Genomic DNA, 24,114 nt, shown 5'->3' with positions numbered 1-24,114 from the left:
CCTGCCCTGTATTTAAGGACTGCTAAGCTGCCAATGCTGATTACCTTGCTTGTGCTTCAAGTGTTGTACTCGAGCCCTCTCGATACCTTTCATGGTCGCTCTCATTTTGTCAGAGCGCTTTCATTATTTCTTTTGATCCACCCTGAGCTTTGGTTTCGCGTGATTGTACTTGTGATATTTCGTTTGTGTATTCTTGGCGTTGCCCTTGGAAGGGCTTTTTTGTTTCATGCATTGTTTTCCTGGCTCCTTGTGACCAGCAATTTCAGCTGTACTTTGTCGTTGCGCTTTTCTGTCATAAATATTTTTGGAATTGGCACTTTGTCTGAGCTTACATTTCTGGAATCCGAAATATTATTAGTTTCGATTTAGAATCTGACGGTCACCCCTCCCCTGAGGTGTTGGGTCACCTTGGCAACCCCACTAAAACATTTCTGGCTTAGGTCCGAGGGACAGACGGTATACGCCAATGGCTGGATAAATGAATCGGGACCAAAATGTAACTAGCAACTGTTAATATGAGCTAGCTGCTGGAGCTCATAACGTCTGCACGCTTCAATGCTAAAATAAAGTTCATGTACACAGTAGTTGTTCATTTTTTGCCAATGCTGAATGCTGTCATGTTCATGTTAATAACTGCTGTGTAATGTTTCACCATTTCGTTTCCTTGTTATACGAACAACACTCCCTATCGGCACAAGTAGCATTTTAATTAAAAAAAAAAAGACAATTTAGCCTTTTCCATAAAGTCACAGAATTCATATTTGAACACAATTGTGATTGGCTTCTAAGTGTGGTCCTTGACAACCATTCCAATTTCTCACATGGCCTCTTCGGAAAATTAATTGCCTGCCCCTGATTTAAACGCCGCTGGCGGTTATGCTGCATTAGGTTCCAGCCAAGGCTACATAATTTTTGCAGTCACCACACCATTCATGATGCTTTATTTTTATCTGCTGGTGTTCAAGCATTGCACTGACAAACAATTTCATCATTGAATTTGGAGACTGGCGTCATTTCTGCGTTCTGTGAATTGGCAGGAGGTTTTCTGTCATGGAGTTTGCATTGCTGACTGCAAATCATAAATCCTTTTTTTTTTTTTTCCCAGCACCATTCAGCCTTTAAGCCTTTTTGAAAGATGCACTTCTCCCATTAAAATGAAGAATAGTCATGCCAGCAGTGATGATGACTTTTTCAGTCATCAAATTATATGATCACTGCTTCTTTAAATCAAATAAATCATACCTTCAGCCAGTTTTTCACTGTTTAAAAATGTTTTTGGAAGGTTAATACAATTTCTTCTGAACTGTCTACAGGTGGAGACAATTTGATTAGAAATTCATGCCCAAATTGACTCAAACTTTGAGGAACGGTTGAATCGCTTCCTTTTTTTGTTTTTTCTTTCACCATGGAGGCCTCCTCCCTGGACCACAATGTGTCAACTTTCCCTCCATAAACTATGAAGTAGTCTGCTAATTTTTCTAATTTCCGGCACAATGATAACATTCACAGATGCAGCGAGTGACGTCAGTCACTGTCACTTATCACTGGACAATATCTGATTTATATTAGATTTGTAACTCGTTTTTGGGGAAATGTCTTGAGTCGCCTTGGCATAATCTGAGACCTATTCTATTTGTTTGTTGTTGGATTAGTGAAATGAGACTGCGCTATCTTCAGGGTGGTCTGTTTGCAATGTTCATTTCAGTTAAATGTCTTCCAAAGACTCTGACCATTTTGTAAGAGCTCTTATATGGGGGCACCGAGAGATTTGCTTGACCTTTATAGTCAACAGTCAGAGGTGACAGCTTAGGTTCCTGTGTTTTGTTGTAAACACAAAACATCCTGAGAGCTCGGGGTTGGGGGAAATGGGGGATCAGCATGGCACCTTGCCCACACTGTCACTTAGGTGCAAGATATTTTGAATAGCACACAAACATTGGGGGATAAAGAAAGACACTTGGTGTGTGTGTGTGCGCAGTGATCGTGACTGTGTCGTTTCAGTTTACAATACAGGTGTTTGATGCAGACGTATTTTCATAGAACCATGAAAATAGAAATGAATGACTCGGTGAAAAGGTGGTTAGCGCGTTGGCCTCACAGTGCAGAGGTGCAGGGTTCGATTCCTGTGTGCAGTTTGCATGTTCTCCCTGTGCCCACGTGGGTTTTCTCTGGGTACTCCGGTTTCCTCCCGCATTCCTAAAACATGCATGGCAAGTTAATGGAACATTTTAAATTGTCCCCAGGTGTGATTGTGAGCGCAAATGGTTGTTCGTCTGGGTGTCCTGCGATTGGCTGGCGACCAGTTCAGGGTGTCCCCCGCCTACTGCCCAAAGACAGCTGGGATAGGCTCCGGCACACCCGCGACCCTCGTGTGGATTAAGCGGATTGGAAAATGGATGGGTGGATGGATGGATGGATAATTAAAACGCTTCCAGCAGATTTGTTGGCGTCCGAACAAAGACATGTACAATAATGGCTTCCTATGACATGCACATTTTTGCGAGTCGTTCATGCTTGTCTGAGATGACAAGGACAGCCAGCAAGGCAATGAGTCTTCTTCTGGTTTTCGACATGAAGTGAATATGACACGGGTGGATTCGGACAGGAAGTACACGTTTGAAAGATGGCAGCCAGTGCAGACACTGTATAAACAGAGGGGTGTAAAACATTTGGGGGGGGGGGGGTTTGTTTGTTTGTTTGTTTGTTTAGGGTACACAGTTTACTCCTACTGCAGCACAAGTAAAGGAACAAAGAAAATCTTATGTCAAAAAGTCCAATATCACTAGAAAGTGGATTTATACAAAGAAGGCTATCATTTTTTGACATCACCTTTGTCTTAACCAACATCACATTTTCAAAAGATGTATATCTCATTCGAGACCAATATACAGTATTCCGCACCGATATGAAGTTGAAAATCGGATCAAAAAGGGACGTGCATGGGTTACACTCATGAATCCTATCGATGGTCATCATCTGGGGTAGGTCTTTCCAAACTGAAATCAATCAGGCTCCTGTTTTGACAGTGAAACCCAATCTCTGCAACATTGTGGAAAATTTGTGATTTGGCTCGCCGCTGAGGTGAAGCCTTGAAAACTGATAAGCTGCTTGTGTGTAGCCTTCGTAAATAACCACCAGCCATTCAACATCCTGTTTCTCATTGCGGTGGTGTTTACTGATAGAATCAGTCGCAACACATGCGCTGTAATGAATGGCACCCCAGATAGGAGGATGTTGTAACTCGGCACCATGCTCTCATTAGATTTTTGAGGGAAATTGTAAAAAAGAAAAACAAATAGTTGTATACAAGCACTGTATTCACATACACAGTTCCTATTTTTATTCCCGAGTGGTATTAAGAGCAACATAATCTGCCAATAGAATCTATCCACTTGACTTGTGTCGTGAATTTTGTATGGTTTTGAATAGATTTAGCTTTCTTCCCGACTGACATTGTTCAGGTCTTGTCTGCTCATTTACTTTTTTTGATTCCATCTGTTCTTGTCAGCCATGTTCCCTGTGTCTGCCAATCAGCCCCCTCCAGTCTCTGTCTCTTATCCGGGTGTGCCTCATTTTCCCGGCAATTACTTTCTTTCAGTGTACGTCTGGTCATTGTTTTTGCGGTTCACGGTTGTTTACCTAGTTTTGCCATGTTTCCTGTCGTGTCTCTTTTTTTAAATTTAAATCTTGATTATATGCGGACTTTGCTCATCTTAGTATTTACATTTTGCTCAGTGCGAAATGTAAAAATATTTTGCCACAACTTCACCATGCAAACCCATCTACCTGCAATCTCAACAATGTAGCAAAATTTGTCGTAACATGTAAAAAAAAAAAAAACTTGTATAACTTATTTTTTCGTACTACCTACAACTATGGAATTATGTCATCACCAAAAATAACATAAGTTTTGTTACCCTATATATTATTATGGATCCTGAAGAGCCATGTATCATTGTTTTTTGTTACTATAGTGACAGAGCTGCTTTATTTTGTAAAGTAAATTTGTTATGTGAAAGGTACACTTGATGTTGCGTGAGACACTTCCCTTTTTACGTTGTACAAGGAAGCTCCGAAAGATGGCCTGCAGCTTCGTGGTTTAAGCCAAGCACAGCCTGTAGGTTTGTATTATGTAAATGTATGCCATATTATTAATTAGTGGGGTGTGTTCACTGTAAATTAACATTTGAAAGGCGTTGCAGTTGTTTACGGTTAGCATTTACGTGGAACGGTTAGCACATTAGCTCGCAAACATTAGCGATACTACCGCAGTCACGCGGTAGTATCGCAAGTGGGGCACATTGTTTTGCCACGTTTTATTTTGCAACAGAATCTAAGTGGTTTTATGTGTGTGTTACAGTTTGACACCTTCTTGATTCGCCTCCACAACATTTTGACTTAATTTGCTCTATTAAATCTTGGATTCAAGTTTTTGCACTGCAATTGTAAGACAAAGCATGGACCCATCTTTTCCGGTATTCATCGTTAACTGCGTAATAATTTTGACCAATATTAAACTTGGCAGTTGATCTCGTGTATGTTAACACACTTAAAGATCATTCAAGGAATGTTATTTATTCTTACGTGGTGTTTCTATCTGACCGCTTTTCCCCATGTCGGCTCGACTGCAGCTAATGAGAGTGACGGCACCCTCGTAGAAACCTGTGGGAAAGCCATCTCTTAAGCTCCTGTGCTGGCTTTCAAACAATTTATTCTGCAAATTCCCAACGACTAGATTTTAGTTTCCTCCTGTGTTGGTTTATTCGCCCAGAGTGACTTGGCTGTAGCATGCTGTTCACACGCTTGACCAGGCCTTGCTCTTTCTCTCAACCCTACAGAAATCCATTTTGGAATGCTGCTGGATGGACGATTTTGTTGTTGTCGTTGCTTTTTTTCCACTGTAGAGAAATATGGAAATCAAAGTAATTTGTTCCACGGTTGAACTGTGTTTCCATTCTAAAACCTCGACTATGAACTGTACAAGCAGTTTTGGAAGTCATATTTTTATTCGGCTATATGTGCCCTGGGATTGGTTGTTAGCCGGTCCACAGTGTCCCATGCCTCTCGCTTAAAGTCAGCTGGAAGGGTTCCAGCTCACCTGCAACTTTGATGAGGACCAGTGGTGACATAAACGAATGGATTCAATGTGCATATACTCTGAAAATGGCTGGCGAAGTGTCCAGAGTGCTCCCTTCCACTCATCATCTCCTCTACAAATCTGACAGCTCCAGATCAGTGTTATGGATCAGCAAATCTCCACAGACCAGCACATAATAAAATACATGATGAATTCCAGTCGTCATAAGGCAGAATCAGTGAGAACCCTGAGCATGGACTCCATGTAGTGAAGCAGATTTGGGTGATTTGGATTTGCAGTTACCACATATCTTACATACATACAGTATATAAACAACATAATATCTATCTATCCATCCATCTCTTTTGTTAGATCAATTATCTTTCTAACACTATTATTTGTTTCTAATCCTAGATTATGGAATATTTCCCTTCACTCTAAGGGCCCTATTTTCACACCCAGTGCAAGTCTAGCGAAAAGTGCAGTCTAACTTTGTGCATGGATAGAGTGTTCTTTCTTTTGGTATTTTTGTAGACTGGCATAGGTAGAAAGGGGCGTTTGCGCCATTGTGGGCGTGTACACAATCGACTTGTTTCCCAATCAATGGAAGGGGCTGCGTTGCTTTTAAAATTCAGCACAGGACTGACGCCACACAGTCTTTGACATTGTGCAAACAGAAATAGAGCCACTAAGTCCACAGACAATATTTTGCCCCTGCCTGGTCGGCACTCTTTTAGATTAATACTACTGACCCTGAATTTCACGTACTTACAGTACGTGTTATTACACATTAATGTGTGCAGTCCAGTGGGTGAACCCTGTCTTCACTGAGGGCTTGAAATTTGTCACGGAAATTGAAGGTTCGGCAGCCACCTTCAACATGGTTATTGAACCGACACGTATGCATGTAATATTGATTTGAGTGGAGAAATGTTGCCCGTGGCTAGGTTTGTCTGTTGCTTATGAGCCCAAAATGAATAGCTTGCAGAGAAAAGCGAAAATGAGTGAATGGGTCTCCTACTCATGGTCCCCTACTCAGAAAGCATTAAACAAAAATGTATATGTATATGTACTGTAGGTCTACACCAAGGGTGGGCAAACCTTTTGGCTCAGGGGCCACATTGACTTTTAGGTCAGCATGAGATATGGTACATTAAAAAAAAAAAAAAACATTTGTTGACAGTCCATATCAAACATCAACAGAACAAAAGCATGAAAGTACTGTATTAATATACTTTTTTAAAATGAGAACAGTGTTGTTGATCACCTATTTTAGCCAGTGCATTGCTGCAGATGGGTTGTGATCAGACCAGTAGAAGTAGAGCGATACAGAGGTCCAAAGGTGGTAAATAAGATCTCTTTCCCTCCGTCTCCCCCCCCCCGCCCCCCTGTGCTCAGCAACTTCATGTCAATGCGCCACCTGGCGTTGAACTGCCTGTCTTTACAAGTCCAAATGAAATGAATGCAGTCATTCACATCGAACCATAATTGTGTACCAACTATTGGCGGGCCGGATTAAAAAGACCAACGGGCCGGATTGGGCCCGCGGGCCGTAGTTTGCCCACCTCTGGTCTACACAGTACATGTTAAGTGTGGCGCATCCCTAAACTTGTTTTTCAAATCCAAACTACACAGTGCAAGTTTCCAAAACGTTTTTTGACAAAACAGAGACATTTGTCTTGCCTGATCACAGTGGTCAATAGCTCAGTACCCTTATCCATTAGGGCTGGGTTTTAAAAAGTGATTCATCAAATGGAATCGATTTTTCCTTTTTAAAATCCCAAATTGATTCCTAAAACCATAAACTATGTTCCTTTGAATATGTCTTTTTCCCCACAAATTCATGACGTCTCACGTCGCACTGAGATCTCGCATGAGACTAATGTATCAAAACTGAAATCCGTGCCAACAAGCTTGAAGGCAGGTGTGTAGAAGTTTTTTTTATTTAAAAAAACAAAAACACAAACACACACACAAAGACGGCAATGTGGTGTAACATATTTTGCTCCAACTCCAGTGAGGCCGCATCTCCTAGATAATATTTCACATGCGTCTCATATTTGACGACGTTTTGAAGCTAATCTTAGAACGTTCAGTTTCGGCACAACAGGAGCATTCAAATGTTTGGGTCATCAAATGCAAATTTGAAAGGACGCATGGTCAAATGAGAACCTTATTAACATACAGTAGCTTAAGGTTATTTACAAGGACTTCATGGAAATTAACTTTCTCTTCATGCGAATTCTGTTTCTTGGATAGATGAGTTCCGCCGGGTGGCAAAACCAACAGCCTGTTAGGCTGCGATGCATCATTACCAGTGCGATATCGCTTTGTCTGGTAGAAAACAAATGGTGGAGTATGACTGCATTCTCCCCATGAGGCATCTTTGTAAAATGACAATGTTCGCTGTGATCAGCAGACCAAAAATTTGTGTCGACAATGAAATAATCTTTGGATTATACCAGCTGGCAGCTCTGTGAACTGCTACATGTGATCATTGGGCAGAACAATACCACATTGTGGCTGTCAACTTTTTGTGTGCCATGCACCCCTAAAAAAAGTTAAAGAAAGAAGTTTGCACAGCGACTATAATAGCTTATTACTATCTGAAGTGGTCACTTCAATCTCGACTTCATTGAAGAAAAACATCCAATCCAATGAAAATCCTGGGTTGCCCACTTCCACAAACATGACTTCAACATTAAAAAAAAAAGTCCCTTGTCTTTAAGAAGACACTTCCTGCACCACATTTGTTTCAAAGATGAATAATTACTTTGTTTTAAAGACTCAAGAGAGCCCCTGGGTGTCTTGAAGGGTGCTATATAAATCTCATTTCTTATTTTTATGAAAGAAAAACAGGCCTAATAAGCATTTATGGGGAGGCTTATCAGTGTGATATTTTCAGAGGTTAAAGTGCACGTAAGTAGAGAAGTCGACATACCGTTTGGTGCTAATCGAGCCCAATTTTTGGACATTATATGGGATGTACGTTCAGTGGTTTGGACTGGACAAATTGTTTCATTTAGTACGCTGACGTCACACCAAGTAATGTGGGGAATCATGGGGGCGTGTCCATTTTACTGAGGAAAAAGAGGTGTTTCAAGAGTAGTTAGTTATTTTCTGATTTGTGCAAAAAAATTAGCTAAAATCGAAAATGCACTTTAGTTAAAAAATTTTCTGATGAAAAGACCGGTACAACTGTTGGCGAACGTCTTTGCGGCCGCGTGCGACCGTGAACGAACTCTGAAGAAAACAAAAACATTCGCTACGTGCGCACACAGTCGCAAAGATGCGCCACTCAGTGAGATACATGCTGAATGCTAACATACAATAGGGAATGCCGAACATGGGCTAACAGAAAACACTAAACGGTCATTTTAAACCATGAGACAATTGTAGCATTAGCATAAACACGACATGTAATAAATGGAATACCCAAGTAAATCAAATGGTTACTAATTTTTCTGCTGTGTAAAAAACTAAACAAAATAAAAAAGTATGAACTGCTTGAGTTTAGGTTTAGCTTTTGTTTAGTTTGCTGACCGGCTTCTTCTTGACATCATCAATAAACGCGACGTGTCCTTCTGCTACATCAGAGGAGCAAGTACAGTACGCAGTTTATGAATCAGTGTTTGCGTTAAAAAAAATTTTTTTTAAAAAGGTTGAACTTAGTTTTTGGTTTGTGTTTGCAAATTGTACATAGGTGTGCCCAACAGACCAAATTTTAATCCCTCAGCACATGGCTGCTGAAGAGCTGCATCCATGGGCTTGCTGAGTGCAATTCTTCTCTTAAGACCACTGCTATCGGTTGTCAGGAGTGTATGCCAGAAAAGGTCACAGCCTGCTGTGCTCTAACTGTGGGTTTGTACACCTTTCAATGTCCGAACTGCCGATGTGAACGCTTGCGGGGGGGGGGGGGGGGGGGGGGGGGGATCTGCAGAAGAGGCACGGTTCATGCCCTTTGCTTGCTCATTACGAAATGAAATCAAACTCCATTTATACGGCTGTATGAGATCGTTAGTGGGCGACCGATGGTGAATCATCTGATGGTGAATCATCTGAAAACAATTTCTTTCATATGAGTGTACTAAAACAATGGCGGGACACAAATGAAACTATACTGCACTTCCATAAAACAATTTGTTTTATTTACCGCGACTAACAGATTGTTACCACCAAATACTCCATGTCTGTAGATGCTAAAATTCAGATATCAGCCTTTTTTTTTTCTACTTTCTTCCCTCCAGATTTTGCTGCTGTAGATTGTGAATTTCTCCATTGTGAGACAGTAAAGGTATTCTTATCTTATCGATATGTTCTGCAGCCATATCAAAATAAGAATCAGTAGTGCCGACTCAAACTATATTAGCAACGAGACGGTTAGCATGACACGTTAGCATGCTCCTGTCCACTGGTTGGTCAGAGCAAGACAAATTTGACTATGAAAACACGTCTGTAGCAATCTGCACACATTAATACACTTATCAGTTTCATTTAAAATGTTGTATGTTTTGTCATGTCTGAACTATTGCAGATGATGTACAAGGGAGGAATATTGTTGAGAAATATTGATGGTTTCTATAAATGTGACATGATAGTGTTGGTATCAAGAGGTGGATTAAGTAGGGCTCTTCGGCCCAGGTATAAAAATCTACATCTCGCCACTGAATTGTACCCTTAATAAATCTCCAGCATCACAGTATGTTTTTATTAAAATTCACATTTAACTCATTCACTCCCAAAGACATATTTATGTCTTTTCGGACTTCACACATTCAATCCCATGGATTTAGGTATTCTTTTTTCCTAGCTTTTTATTTCCAAGACTGAAATTGTTTTTATTTTTTTTTAATGGGTCTGAAAATGGCTGGTACTGAATGAGTTAAGGTCGGGTGTTCTGTATCCCGATATTGTACAAATATGAAATAAAGATAAACAAATAAGTATAATTTCAGAACCCAGGTAGTACTTGTCACCAGTAAAATGTTTTAAAAAATAAAAGCCCGGACATGGTTTGGTGAAAAACGATCTCAAGTTTACTGTGATTTAAGTCAACAGCCTTTTTGGAATAACCTCATTAATGAAAAGGTCAATTTGTGAATTTCTATTCATAAATAATAAAATGACACAAAACAATGTAGGGAGACATCAGTGAATACATTAAACATAAATCATTTCAATATACTACAGAGAGGCAACAACAGTAAATTGCACTTTTGATTCAGTATGGAGTCAGAGACACAACAGGAACACACATTTATCTACCGACCCCCCCCCCCCAAAAAAAACGTCATATTTGGACAAAACTAGACAATCATTTACACTGTACGGCAACAAGCAGGCCTGCATAATTTTACATCGGTGCAAATTTGTGTTTACAACATTTGCATTTCATTAATAGGACATTTACAGCCTTCTTTTTTCTTTCTTTTCACAAAGAATAACATCTTAACATTCAGTATAATTATGTAAAAGTAATACGCCCAGTATATAAGACTGCTTCACTCCCAAAAGATGACAGTTTTTATTTGATGGGTACCAAAGTGGGGAAAAAAGGTGAAAGGTGGCAGGAAGTGGCAAGCGTCTTTTTTTCCCGGCAACTAATTAGTTGTCTTGCTGTTTGAGTTTGTGTGTTGAGTGAGCAATAACTTTACAATGTACAGTGGAGAGGGTTGTATTATGCACTACTTTGACATGCATGTATCATTCCAGAATTGGAGGACATTTACTTTACTGTTATTTTACTCATATTGTCCCAAAAAGACATCACTCATTGTTTTTCCTCTCATTTTATCAGAAAGCTTTTGAATAGTTAGCATAACAGCTGCCACAGCTAGCATGTGCTTATTAGCATTGCCTCAATCCTGTGACTTGAAACTTTTGTTACTGGTAAATGGAGAAATACTGTTTATATTTTAAAATAAAATGTTACTTTATATAAAGCATTTACTCATGTTTCAAACATGCTTTTCGCGTGCTTGAGTTGCGTCAAACAAAAAATATGGCAAATAAAATGGGGCAAATCAAGCTCTAAAAGGTTTTTTGAACAACAACAAATGCTGTCTGTGTTTCAAAAGAGATCCTTACAACTATGTAATTGTTTTATTTTGATGAATGTTGAAAGCAACGTACCGTTGATTGTGACCCGTTTCTGTAATTAACGGTACGTATGATGGTTCATCTACCACAATGTGTATTAAATGTCATAAGATATACATTGTGTATTGTGTGTAGATGCTGTATTGTATTGGAATGAAAATAACGCCTCTGTTGTCGCAACTCCTTGATCTTTGACTTGATTGACTTCTTGTATATAACGGAGACCAGCGGCTATTATATTAGCATAACTATCATCGCTGAAGTTCAATTGTTAGCAACACACACACAATCAGATGTTTATGTCACAATTTTTGTCACTGAGGGTCCAAGTTCTGGATCATCTCCAAATCTATGCACATAATCATAAAATGGCAAATGGTGGTGTTTCAGCTTTTGTATTTTAACGCACTCGGATGGAATCAGTAGGCTGTCTCCTTGATGATGTTGGTGGAGAGAGTGTGGTTGCTGGAGATGCTGAGAGAATGTCGAGTCAGAGGGCCGGGGCGTCTCCTGGGGGAGTGATGGCATGGCATGCAGAAGTGCCGCAGCGTGGAGAAGAAGATCTGGCGGAAGGGGGCTGAAACTAAGTTGTAGAGGACGGGGTTGATGGCCGAGCTGACGTAGAAGAGGACGTTGGTCAGCATGTAGAAGTAGTGGTAGAAGTCATACAGGCTACTGGAATCATACATAGAAGGATAGGAGTTAGTTACTTTCTGGATCACCCCGACACCCCATTTTAAAGGTTCTACTTTACGTGAGAATTAATACAATTCGGTCTCCCGTCTCATTGCAACTCAGCCCATCTTTACATTCTGTCATTATCCAGAAACAATGAATGCTACCCATCCATCCATTTTCGATACCGCTTATTCCTCATTAGGGTTGCAGGTGATTTGGAGCCAGGACACATTCACACAAACAATATTCATACTCACATTCACACCCATGGGACATTTAGGGCTCTATATTTGCAACCCGCACAAGTCTGTTGCGAGGCGCAGGCTAAATCTGCGTAACAAATTTGGAGTGAATTAATATTCATGAAACAAGAAATTTGTTAATTCATTTATCAGTCCAGTCCACAAATAAATACAAAGCTAAAACTCGCTGCCAAAATTGCAAAACAATCTGCTGGATGATAACGAGAGCTCTGATGGGTGTGAGCTTGTCCAGGCTTTTATTACCCAGGAGAAAGTCATTTCCAACCTTTACGACCCAATCTCCAGCAGCAACTAATAAAATGACATTGGTTCATATGGAACAGATACTGTACTCCAAGCCCCCCCCACCCCCGCCCCCCAAAAAACCCATTATAGCCTTCTGCGCATATACAAAGTGTTTTTTAAAAGATTTCTGTGAATTGGGAGTTAAGGGATCCTGCCTACTAATTACGAAATGATGAAGTGAACATTGCGGTGTTGAATTTCTTCCAAAATGTAAAATATCTTACTATATTACCAGAGGTATTAAGTACCTCAGTAGAATTTTTGGTTATCTATACTTTACTGGAGTAATTATTTTTCAGCCTACTTTCACAAATATCTGTACTTTCTACTCCTTGCGCACACAATAAAAGCATCCTTACTATTTCATTTAGGATTGTGTTCATTGTCCATGACAACAATTTACAGGTCAATGGTTGGTATTTTTGTTTTTTTATTTAATGTGCTGTTCAGCTCAATGACAAATAAACAAAACATATCTGACAAGTAAACTTGCTCTGCTGAAATTGACCCCAAAAATATAAGGTGTCTGCAAATTTCAGGGTAACAGGAGGGTTATAAATGTTCATCATTCAACATGGGAGAAAAAACAAGAGCCTGGTGGAGAATTTTAAACGGAGGTAATCCAATCGACAACATGAACTGTCTCATTGGCAAATTCTCTCAACTGATGGCCTTCCAAGATGTGCCGACAGCCGTTACGTGCTTATATATTGGTATGTAATGTGGTCACGTTCAGGCATGCAAAGCTTGCTAATACACAAGGAGAAAAAGAGCCCATCACTCACTCGGACCAGTCGGAAACGTAGCAGAACATGAGGCGGCGGGCGTGATAAGGCAGCCAGCAGACCACGAAGGCTATGACCACCGCTCCTAAACATCAAGAATGCATAGGAAACACCAAACATTTAAGAGAGAAAATGTGACCAAAAAATAAAAATAAAAAATCATGGGGGATACTATTGAATGTTATGCATTTCATTTTATTGTTGTTTAACTTATTAGACCTGAAACAATTGTCAATGTAATCAACACGCAATTGAGAACGGCTGTCTACGTTAGCGTTTTGAAATTAACACTTGCACACGTATAACATGTCAAAGCAGTCTAGTGACACGATTCTGTTGCAAATTCATTTTATCCATCCATCCATTTTCTGATCCGCTTCATCCTCACAAGGGTGCTGGAGCCTAGCCCAGCTGTCTTCGGGCAGTAGGCGGGGGACACCCTGAACCGGTTGCCAGCCAATCGCAGGGCACACAGAGACGAACAGCCATCTGTGCTCACACTCATACCTAGGGACAATTTAGCGTGTTCAATCAGCCTGCCATGCATGTTTTTGGAATGTGGGAGGAAACTGGAGGACCTGGAGAAAACCCACGCAGGCCCAGGGAAAACATGCAAACTCCACAAAGGAAGGCTGGAGCCGAAATCGAACCCGGTACCTCTGCACTGTGAGTCAACGCACTAACCACGGGACTACTGGGCCGCCCAATATTCATTTTAAGTGCCACAAAATATGGAATCATTTTCAGTCATGTTAGGATGTGAAAAGCAGTCTGACAGCCTAGCAGATGAAACCAAATGCTCCCAATGTACCAATGTTTTTTAAGTTGTCGATTCCTGAGTTTATACAAACATTCTCCAATCCAATCCGTCAACAACATACTGACATTTAAATTTATGAATTATATTGTGTTTTTAGAAACCCCTCACTAATCATGTCAACACTTGAATGTGTAACCACAACTCCATGAGTTTGTGTGATCCACCTTGCGTATTTTTGCCAAACCTGTTTTGCGCAGACATTGATCTTCCTCGTGGTTTTTAAGCACAGCCTGCTGAACAAATAAACACAACCTAATACCTCAATGAATGACTGCCGCCACGGACCGCGCCTGAAGTGGAAAATCCATGACACTCTATTATAAAAAATACATGAAAATGAAATGAAAGGCAGCACGGGTGAAATAAGCTTAAGTAAGAATGAGCTGCTTGGCATTAAATGCAAATCGATTATTTGAATCACTGAATGGAACACAAGCTTGTTGTACCTCGAGGAAGTAAATCGTCGGTTGGTCAACTGTCTCTCCCTGATGAGTAAGATATGTTGCATTGAAAACCCCTCAAACGTAATTCACCGTGCAAAAGGGGACCTCAACTGAGTTTTAAATGTGTCTGGATTGTGTTTCCTGGCCTCCCCGAGGCAAACGTTCATCATGACGCCGAGGGCAGGTGAGAGGTCTCATTTGTCTGCGGCCTTTTGCAGAACGCCGGCTAGCTGCACGCTCAGATTCTCCCGATTCTCACTGCCACTCAGTTTTCACATTCACCCACGCCATCCTCTCCTCCTGCAGAAGACTGTTACCTTTTTTGGGGCGGGGGTTAATTCGAGCCGTGAAAAGAACATGCGTAGGAAGTGAAGTTGTGACGGAAGCAGTGTAAAGACGCAAGGCAGCATCACCACAGGTCTTGTCGCTCGTCGCAAATGTCGCGATAAATGAGATGCGTGATGTACAACTGCGAGTCACGTTGATATCGGCCTCATAATGCAGAGGTGCAGGGTTGGATTCCGGCTCCGGACTTCCTGTGTGGAGTTTGCATATTTTCCTGGGGCCCGCGTGGGTTTTGTCCGGGTACTCCGGTTTCCTCCCACATTCCAAAAACCTGCATGGCAGGTTAATGGAACACTAAATTATCCCGACGTGTGATTGGCAGTGTCAGTGGTTGTTTGTCTACGTGTGCCCTGCGATTGGCTGGCAACCGGTTCAGGGTGTCCCTCGCCTACTGCCCGAAGACAGCTGGGATAGGCTCCAGCACTTGATGAGGATGAGCGGATCAGAAAATGGATGGATGTATGGATATTCTTCATTTTGGTGCAATGACGTGTGATCACACAAGATTACTGCCTGGTTGGACTCACTTTGACATCGGTGGTGGAAAAGAGTTTATGTGTAGCTGATTGGTTGATAGATTGAGTATAGTGTATTTGGTGCACGCACAATAGACGCCACAAGAACATTTCCCGTCACTCAGTCAGGGATGGCAGAGGATAAAAATGCAGTAAAGTCAATATTGCTTAGTTTAGTCACTAGCAGTTGAGGTACAAGACAACCTAAGGAGTCCTGGAGGTTCAAGTATGCGCAAAACGGATATCAGTACGTTCCCACCCGATCCGTCACGGAATGAAGCCAAGACTTACGAAGAACAAGAACCCCATGGCGAAGTGACTGAGCTCGATTGGGCTCCACCGAGACGTTGAGCATGGTGGGATTGCCGCCAACGATGCAGACACGGTTGTCTTGCTCGGCCTCATGGAACATTCGCAACAGATGATTGGCGATGACCCCGTTCAGTGCCGAAATTGCCACCATGGGCACCACAAAGGACAAGAAGGCATTCACCTGTTCAGAAAGACACAAGAACAAACATATTAGGTCCTTTTTTTTTTTTTACCATCTGTATTTTACCTCCCAAGAAAAATAATCTGGATTGTCCCCAATGCTGTACGCCTTTTGAGACACACATCCAGATTGAGGGTGTGAAAATTTGGTGCTTTGCAAGTCTAATTTAGATATTTCTTGTTTGCTCGGTGTCCCTAAACAAAGTTTCTGATGCAGATTTTAAAAATGCCTTTTACTAATTTTCATGCCCATCAGGTTTTTTCCTTTTGTGTTCTTGAGTTTGACCTGTAAAAGCTTGCACAATACAGATTTTGCCGTGCATTGTAATTCAAGCCACCTGTTGCCGAACCTAATCTTTAATTCATAAACGTTGCTCAATATATTTCGATATTACATATTACTGTTATCTTATTATATGATGTTTCGGATCAACCTTTTTGGGTAAGCTTTATATTTTGGTCGGGCTTGCTGACTTGCAACTGTAGCGACAATGTGGAAGACCGCATGTGACCGATGAGGGATGTTGATGCAGGCAGAGACCACGCGGGGTTGTGATGCAGGGAATCATGGATGAAAAATGTTAATGGCTTTAATGAACAGGAAGGCTGTCTTGGAAAGGTTCTCTGACTCCAAGATGGTGAAGATTGATTGAAGCTGAAAAGGGGGAAGGGGGTGAGGGGGGGGGGGGTGAGGGTAAAGCTAGAAGGACAAATGCTGGCGTTACAATGAGATGGAACCTCAGGTTTGAAAGGAATATTTACAGTCCGCGGCAACAGTAGGGGTTTAGAATAACGAATGACCTGCTGCTACTTGAGTGACATTGCTTGAGTGGCTCCGAAAAATGGCGCCGAGCACTGGTGTTTGGGGTGGGGGACATCAAATCAAGGTTGAGTTGCACTTTCATACCCGTCCCAATTTCACAGGCTTCACACATGTTGATCAAGTGCAGAGGTCCAATTTCTCTAATTTACCTTCTTGTCTCTGAAGATTTATGACTGACCGCCCGTGGCTCTTCGATCATGTGCCAACTCGGATAAAAACACACTACAAGTTAAATGAGAATTTTCTATTGAGGTACTTGGAGTAATGCAATTAAAGATGAGTTCTGCAGGACACGCTTGTTTTATTGTTGTTGTTGATGTGTTGACTATTTCATTAGGGCCTTTTGTTGACTGCCCAGTTTTATTCGTTGAAAACTTACTCCTAAAGTGAAAAGATCTATTGAAAAGAACATTGTTGTCATTTACCGGTACGTACGGAAGCGTGCGACTGCCATTGCGGAGTAAACATTTTACTAGGTTCAAACGTATTTGCTGGAATGTTTAAACATACTTGCACCTATGTTTAAAAGTATTTGTCGGCTAAATGTTAAAATCTTGACACCCCCTCCCCCATCTTTCCCTGCTGCAACACACCTGATTCAAATGATGAAGGTCGTTATCTAGCTTCTGCAGACCATACTCGTTATCTGATCACTTGAATCAGGTGCATTGCAGCAGGGAGAGATGGAAAATTGACAGGACAGACGCCCTCGAGGAACAGGATCAAAGGTCTTCATTATACAGTATTCAATACATTTGAAAATGTAGTTAAGTACATGTAAATATTGTTGATTCATATTTTTTTTTTTTTTGGATCAGCAGAGCATGGTTTCCATTTGGCCCACATTGCCATGTGGCATTATGGGAAATAAAAATGCAGAACGGAAATCATCCACGTCCCGACCTACCCTGGAACTGATTCGGGGATTCGACGTCATTAACGTCGCCATCACCAAATTTACTGTATGCAAGCAGCAATAAGTTCTGAAATGCTCATGGCGACATCAGCGATCACATGATTGCATGGCTAGGAATATTTTCAAATACTCTCCGTCATAAGGTCACGCCTGCATTTATTGTCGCTTCGAACGTATATGCATTAACTCATTCACTCCCACAGACGTTTTTAAACGTCTTTTCAGACTTGGTCCAGAATTGGCTGGTACTGAATGAGTAAATGGCAGGAACAACTGTATCACTCTTAGCGTCTTTGTTAACGACTGTCTATAAATTGTATAGATCATGTGTCACAAATCAACATGTATGAAATACAAATTCATTCCAACTGCCGTAGTAGTTGGCAGTGTTAGACCAGTACTTACTGCAGCTCTAAGTATGATATCTGTTGTGGCGTCTGAGACAAGTGGCATCAATTTTCACAAAAATCAATGAAAACACCCTATCCAGCGCGGAAATAATTTGAAGTTCTTCATTGTTAAATATTGCTGCAGAATATTGTTGTACAATGTTTTGCAGAAGATGTATGAAGCAATTTAAAATAGAAACAGGAGCTGTTGCTCAGAAACGCTGGCGATCTATAATTGTTCTGTAGCCCAAAATCCTGGGCAATTTTGGTCCGAGTACGTCCCTGACCAACAGTCTCTGCTCATTCACTTTTAACAGGTTGCACAAAGTAATTAGAAGCATCATTTTAGTATGACCTTTTTTTCCGATGTGGTCTTTGCCTTTTATTTAAGATGACTGTGAATGAAAGGATTATGATCCATATATTCCAGGTATGAGCCTGAGCTCGATTTGGGTTCACTCAATTTATGAGGCGCTTTCAGAGTAATCCAACTCCCTCTCCCCACACCCGCCCAAACAACAAATCACGGTCGGGTTTTTTTTTTCCTCCTTCCCAACTTCAATACTTTAGATAGTTAAAAAAAAACATTACTTTTATACTTTGTTTTATAAAAACAAAACTGGAATTGATACGTCAACTTCTACTAGTATTTTTTTGAATTCCTATATCGGTTTGTCTACTTGAACAATGAACATGAATGACTTTTGACACCTCTGCAAATATATAGCTAAGCGCAAATTATAATATTATTGACAGTGACGTATAATGATATAGTAAGGACTTATAATAATACACCCAATACGTACGGTCTGTGAAACTATAGATTTGTGTACAGTGTTATCACGTTAAATAATCCCCTTGGCCTTCTTCACTACACTGTGAAGGAAATAAGGATGATGCTAATATTTAGCAATACTGTCATCTTTTTTGCTGGTCTCTTTTTTTGAAATAATAGTTGCAAGATGAATTGGAAAATGCTCTTAATAGAGCAAAACCCACTTGGTGACGCCACAGACACAAGTCGTGGCTCTTGCTCGCTACCTTGCTTGCACCCAAGTCCACACGTGTGCACATAAAATAAAAGCACAACTTTCACAATAAAGGAACTCCATATTTTATTTCTTCATCTGTCACGTTTCTTCGGATGTGTCGCCCGGGCCCTACTTTGCCCATGTCTGCCCTAAAGTATAAACAGAAGTGTTTTTTGCAAACACCGCCACTAAACACACAACTCGTATATTGATCCTCAAGTCCTTTTGGACAACCTCCCATCGTACATGACCCCTGACGCCTGCTGCACATCCTGATACAGATTTGAACCTATTGGGTCCGGATGACCTCTTGATACGGAAGCATTGCATATGTACATATAAAGCGTGTATATATCTGACATTGGCAAGCACCCTGACAACATCCCGCGGATCTGTTGACAAAAGCTGCCAGAGGCCGGCACCCCCTTCTCGACCTCCACATGCCTGTGTTGATCACAGCCATTCGCACCTTCTTTCGACGTTGCCCTCACTCAACTCTTCTTTCACGAGCTGACCACTATCATGGGGGGGGTTGCGTGCAAGCTCGGTGTGAGCTCACTCGCTTCCATGCCTCTGAGGTGTCCGTCTGGACGGAGCTGTGTGAGTATCAACACTCGGTGTTGAACAGCCGGGAAATGGGTGCTGACGCAGACAGCTTCAGGGGGCTTTTTTCATTCTGTTAAATGAGTCATTATGCAATCGGAGCAACGATTGGGGAAAAATGTGGAAAAATCTCATCTTGCGTGTACTCTTGACGAAACCTATTACATACTGAATGTAGCCCCCTCGTAAAGCACGACGGCGCACAGTGAGGCGCATGTTGCAGAGACAACATGTCTTAGTCGACAGAAGTTTCGTGTCTTCACAGTCCGACATGTTTACGTTTTTCTAATACATACAAATGGTTGGTAATTTACACGATTCCTGTTTCCATCCCAAATCAGCCCAAAAAAGTGATGATTATAATCGTATTAATGTTCAAATGAAAGTATGGTGCAACGTCATCTTCACACTGACATGTTGTCACTCTTCAATAAAAAGCACGTATCTTGTTTTGACATCTTAACATTGTTTGCGAACATACAAATGCACTTGTGTGTATTTTCATTTTATTTAAATACTAAATGAAACCATGTTTGTTTTGGGGTTTTTTGTTTTACACTTGCTCAACTTAAAAAAAATGTGTACAATATTTAGGGGGAAACACAATCCATTTTTGGTTTACGGAAGTCTATAAGCTGTGTTTGACATTCTTGAAATACAATACAGTAAAGCCTTTCGATTGCCTTCGACCAAAATGTGTCTTTCATTTGTCTTTGATTTTGAGCAAAACATGTCTCTTAGGTTATTTGAAGAATACAAATGATCTTTGATGTTTACATCATAGTTGGCTCTTTGAAAACTATAAATTGTATTTGCCAAACGTGTCTGTTATTTCAGTGATTCCCAAATAATGCGCGTTGGCACTCTGGTGTGCTGTTCGGCGTGCCACGGAAAATGATCCCGGTTTAATTTGTCCAAAAATGTTTGTTTTTTATTTGTTTGTTTGTTTATTGAACATAAAACATATATACAGTAATAATTTGACAGAAAATAAGGTAGATAAAAAAAAGTAAAAAGAAAGAAATCAATCTTCATTCAACACAGTTATTATGTTCAAGGGAGTAGGAAGAAGTAAAAAACCTATCTAGTCCTACCCCGTTATCTAATAAATAATTTTTATATCAATCAGAAAAGAAAAAAGTAAGAAGAAAGAAGTCTCCATTAAGGCTCATACTTTACCCTTAACCGTGATATTTTTACAACTTTTGGTTTGTATCGGGATTATATACGTCCACACCCTGACACTCTTGTGTCAATTTTCTCTTGTATTCATAATGGATATTTATATACCTTTCTCTATTTATCAACTTAGTTCTGATTTATCATTATATTTAATGTTTTGAATTTATCATTTTAACTCTGATTGATGTAGGTTGTTTGTACTATTTTTTTGAATTTGTTTTTGACCTCGGCAAGCGATTTTCTCATTTTCAGGTCCGTTTCGAGATTATTCCACAGATTAACACCTTTGATAGATACACTTCTTTGCTTGATGTTTGTTCTTGTTTTGAGTTTTTTGAATAAGTTGGTACCTCTTAAATCATAGCTGCTTTCTCGAATTTCGAAAAACTTCTGAATGTTTTGGCAGAGCAGGTTATTGTGTGCTTTGTACATTAATTGGGCGGTTTTAAAGTCAACCAGGTCATAAAATTTCATCATATTTAATTTGATAAATAGTGGATTTGTGGGTTCCGTATATTTTGATCTATTAATAATTCGAATTGCTTTTTTTTGTAGGTTGAGAATAGGGAGTGTGTTTGTTTTGCAGGCATTTCCCCATATTTCCACACAGTAGGTCATATATGGTAATAATATCCATCCATCCATTTTCCGAACCGCTTGATCCTCACTAGGGTCGCGGGGGGTGCTGGAGCCTATCCCAGCCGTCTTCGGGCAGTAGGCGGGGACACCCTGAATCAGTTGCCAGCCAATCGCAGGGCACACAGAGACGAACAACCATCCACGCCCACACTCACACCTAGGGACAATTTAGAGCGCCCAATCAGCCTGCCATACAGGTTTTTGGACTGTGGGAGGAAACCGGAGCACCCGGAGAAAACCCACACAGGCCCGGGGAGAACATGCAAACTCCACACAGGGAGGCCGGAGCTGGAATCGAACCCGGTACCTCTGCACTGTGAAGCCGACGTGCTAACCACTGGACTACCGGGCCGCCCATGGTAATAATAATGAAGTGTATAATGTGTACAAAGATCTCTTATTTAGCAAATGGCTATTTATTAACTCGGAATACATTTTTCCTCCACTTATCTAGCTGTGCGATTAACATAGCGTGTAAGGCAGAACAGTTCAATGGTTTTCCATTTGTGAGTAAACTGATGTGAGCTTATCATTCATTTTGGTGGTGGTGCGAGATTTTTCCTCATTCTTTTCTTTCTTTATCCTTACAAAATGCATGCCTCGCCTCAATCAAGGTTGGGAAACCGTTTGATGAACCCAAATTTTCTCTGATGTTTACAAAGAAGTTCCTCGACGACTGCAACACTTTGGATGTTTCCAAAAATCGGGTTACTTGAAAAAACTAATTAGTATTTCAGGCGTACGAAAACATATTTTGTCCTGAAAAGTCAAAATTGCTTCAGTCAGTCGATATTTTAGAATAAAGTTGCTTTCACGTTGAAAAAAACAAAACAAAACGCCAACAACCCAAAAAGGTAATAACAGGCAGCAAATCCCCCCCTCCCCTCCCCGCAGTCTGTGGCAAGCCATTCCCTAAGCCTGAGCCATCCCTACTCTGTCCCCACCGATTTATAGTCTAAAACGATCATTTAAAGACACTATGAAGCTGAGACCATGCGCCCCTCAGGATACCCCCATTCCATTCACATGGTTTTTCGCCTTCATAAATGCATTAAATGGAGGAAGGGAAAAAAAGAGAGCGCAGTTCTGGCTGTAGCTGTTTTTTTTTTTTTTAAACAGTTTTGACTTGAAAGGCACAGCATCAAATAATTGTCGAATAAAAGGCATACGAAAGGCATCCAAAGTCACCACATAGCTGGGGAAATTGATTTCCTGTTCACCCTGCCATCAGAATCATGAATTCTACCACACATTTGTCTTCCTCCTCTGCATGAGGCGTAAAAAGTGAAGCGTGGCTGAAAGGAAAGCAATTGAGATCGACTGTACTCGGCCAGCACAGACCAAACTGATGCAGTTAGAGGCGTCTGCGCTCTATCACTGTTGCGTGAGGCCAGGCAGTTCACATCGTTTGGGATAATATTTGGAAGGTGTCCATTAGTCACAGTGTTATTTTAAAGGTTTCCCTGGACAAAGCTGATAAATTAGGAGACTCTAACATGCCCACGGAGGCCCTACCTTGTAAAGTTTTACCGTGGCTTAAGTATTCCATTTTGGTAAATGTTTTTTTTTTTTTCTCTGTTCTTGTTCAGATTTGTCGTAAATGATTCCTAAATTATGCTCCGGAACCACACTGCTATCTCTACTGACTGTAGATGCCTTCATATCTTTAGCCAACAACAACAACTTGAACAACAATTGTACTGCATCACTGCAATTGTACTACGTAGAATTATCATTAGTCCCGTCTTTTTATATTTCCATCGAGCCCTTTCACACCATTTTTTTCTGTTGAGTACAGGTGATGTGGGGACTATCCAAAATGAGTTTGGGCTGGGGTAGATAATAGACTGGAGCTAAGATTCAAACCCAGGACAGCTCGACATTGAGGCGGGCATGGGTATCATAATCGATTAATCGATCATCAAGAATTTAGGCTAATTGTTTGTTGACTGAGGAGATATTATGGGCGGCCTGGTGATCCAGTGGTTAGCGCGTCGACCTCACATTGCTGAGGGGCTGGGTTCGATCCCAGCTCTGGCCTTCCTGTGTGGAGTTTGCATGTTCTCCCTGTGCCTGCGTGGGTTTTCTCCGGGTACTCTGGTTTCCTCCCATATTCCAAAAACATGCATGGCAGGCTAATTAAACACTCTAAATTGTTCCTAGGTGTGATTGTGAGCGCGGATGGTTGTTCGTCTCTGTGTGCCCTGCGATTGGATGGCAATCAGTTCAGGGTGTTCCCCGCCTACTGCCCGAAGACAGCTCGGATTAGGCTCCGGCACCCCCCGCGACCCTTGTGAGGATAAAGCGGTTCTGAAAATGGCTGGATGGAAATATAGTCAAATGCTCTTCCCTGTCGAAAACATTTTATTGTACTGGTAGCTTTTGAGGTTAGTTCTCATAAGACGCACTTGCTCACTAGAAGGGGGCTCGCTATGGAGGAGGCCATTTAGGAATCGGAACGACTCGTGATAAGAGGCGTGATGAACGATAAGGCACAAATGGGTACCGTCAAGGGCGTGGTGAGACAGTGAGGTGGATTTGTAGAAGCGCGTCAGATTGGTGAAGGTGACGGGTGTGCAAGCAAACCTCTGCATTTGGGATTTGCTGCTTGGGACTTCACATGCCTTCAAAGAAGTCAATGTGTGTTAAAGCGTTGAAAGCTTCCTCAGTGCAATGACTCCTTGAGCTTCTTGTGTAATGAAGAAATATTCCTCCAGCTAATCTCCATT

General features: G+C 41.1%; 1 protein-coding gene across 1 annotated transcript; it reads right to left on the bottom strand.

The window, feature by feature from the left end:
* Nucleotides 1-10,373: 10,373 nt before the first annotated feature.
* Nucleotides 10,374-15,791, bottom strand: LOC147210124 (neurotensin receptor type 1-like). The gene is made up of 3 exons (XM_086130082.1): nt 15,602-15,791; nt 13,188-13,272; nt 10,374-11,851 (listed from the first exon to the last, which is right to left on the bottom strand). The coding sequence occupies exons 1-3, from the start codon at nt 15,771-15,773 to the stop codon at nt 11,596-11,598; spliced, it is 513 nt and encodes a 170-aa protein (XP_085986208.1). The 5' UTR covers nt 15,774-15,791; the 3' UTR covers nt 10,374-11,595.
* Nucleotides 15,792-24,114: the final 8,323 nt, after the last annotated feature.

The sequence above is a fragment of the Hippocampus guttulatus genome, chromosome 1 (assembly GCF_054856545.1).
Source record: "Hippocampus guttulatus isolate MCC_2025c chromosome 1, RoL_Hgut_1.0, whole genome shotgun sequence".
NCBI lineage: Eukaryota > Metazoa > Chordata > Actinopteri > Syngnathiformes > Syngnathidae > Hippocampus > Hippocampus guttulatus.
The sequence above is the reverse complement of the archived record's forward strand: the minus strand, read 5'-3'. Positions and strand labels throughout refer to the sequence as shown.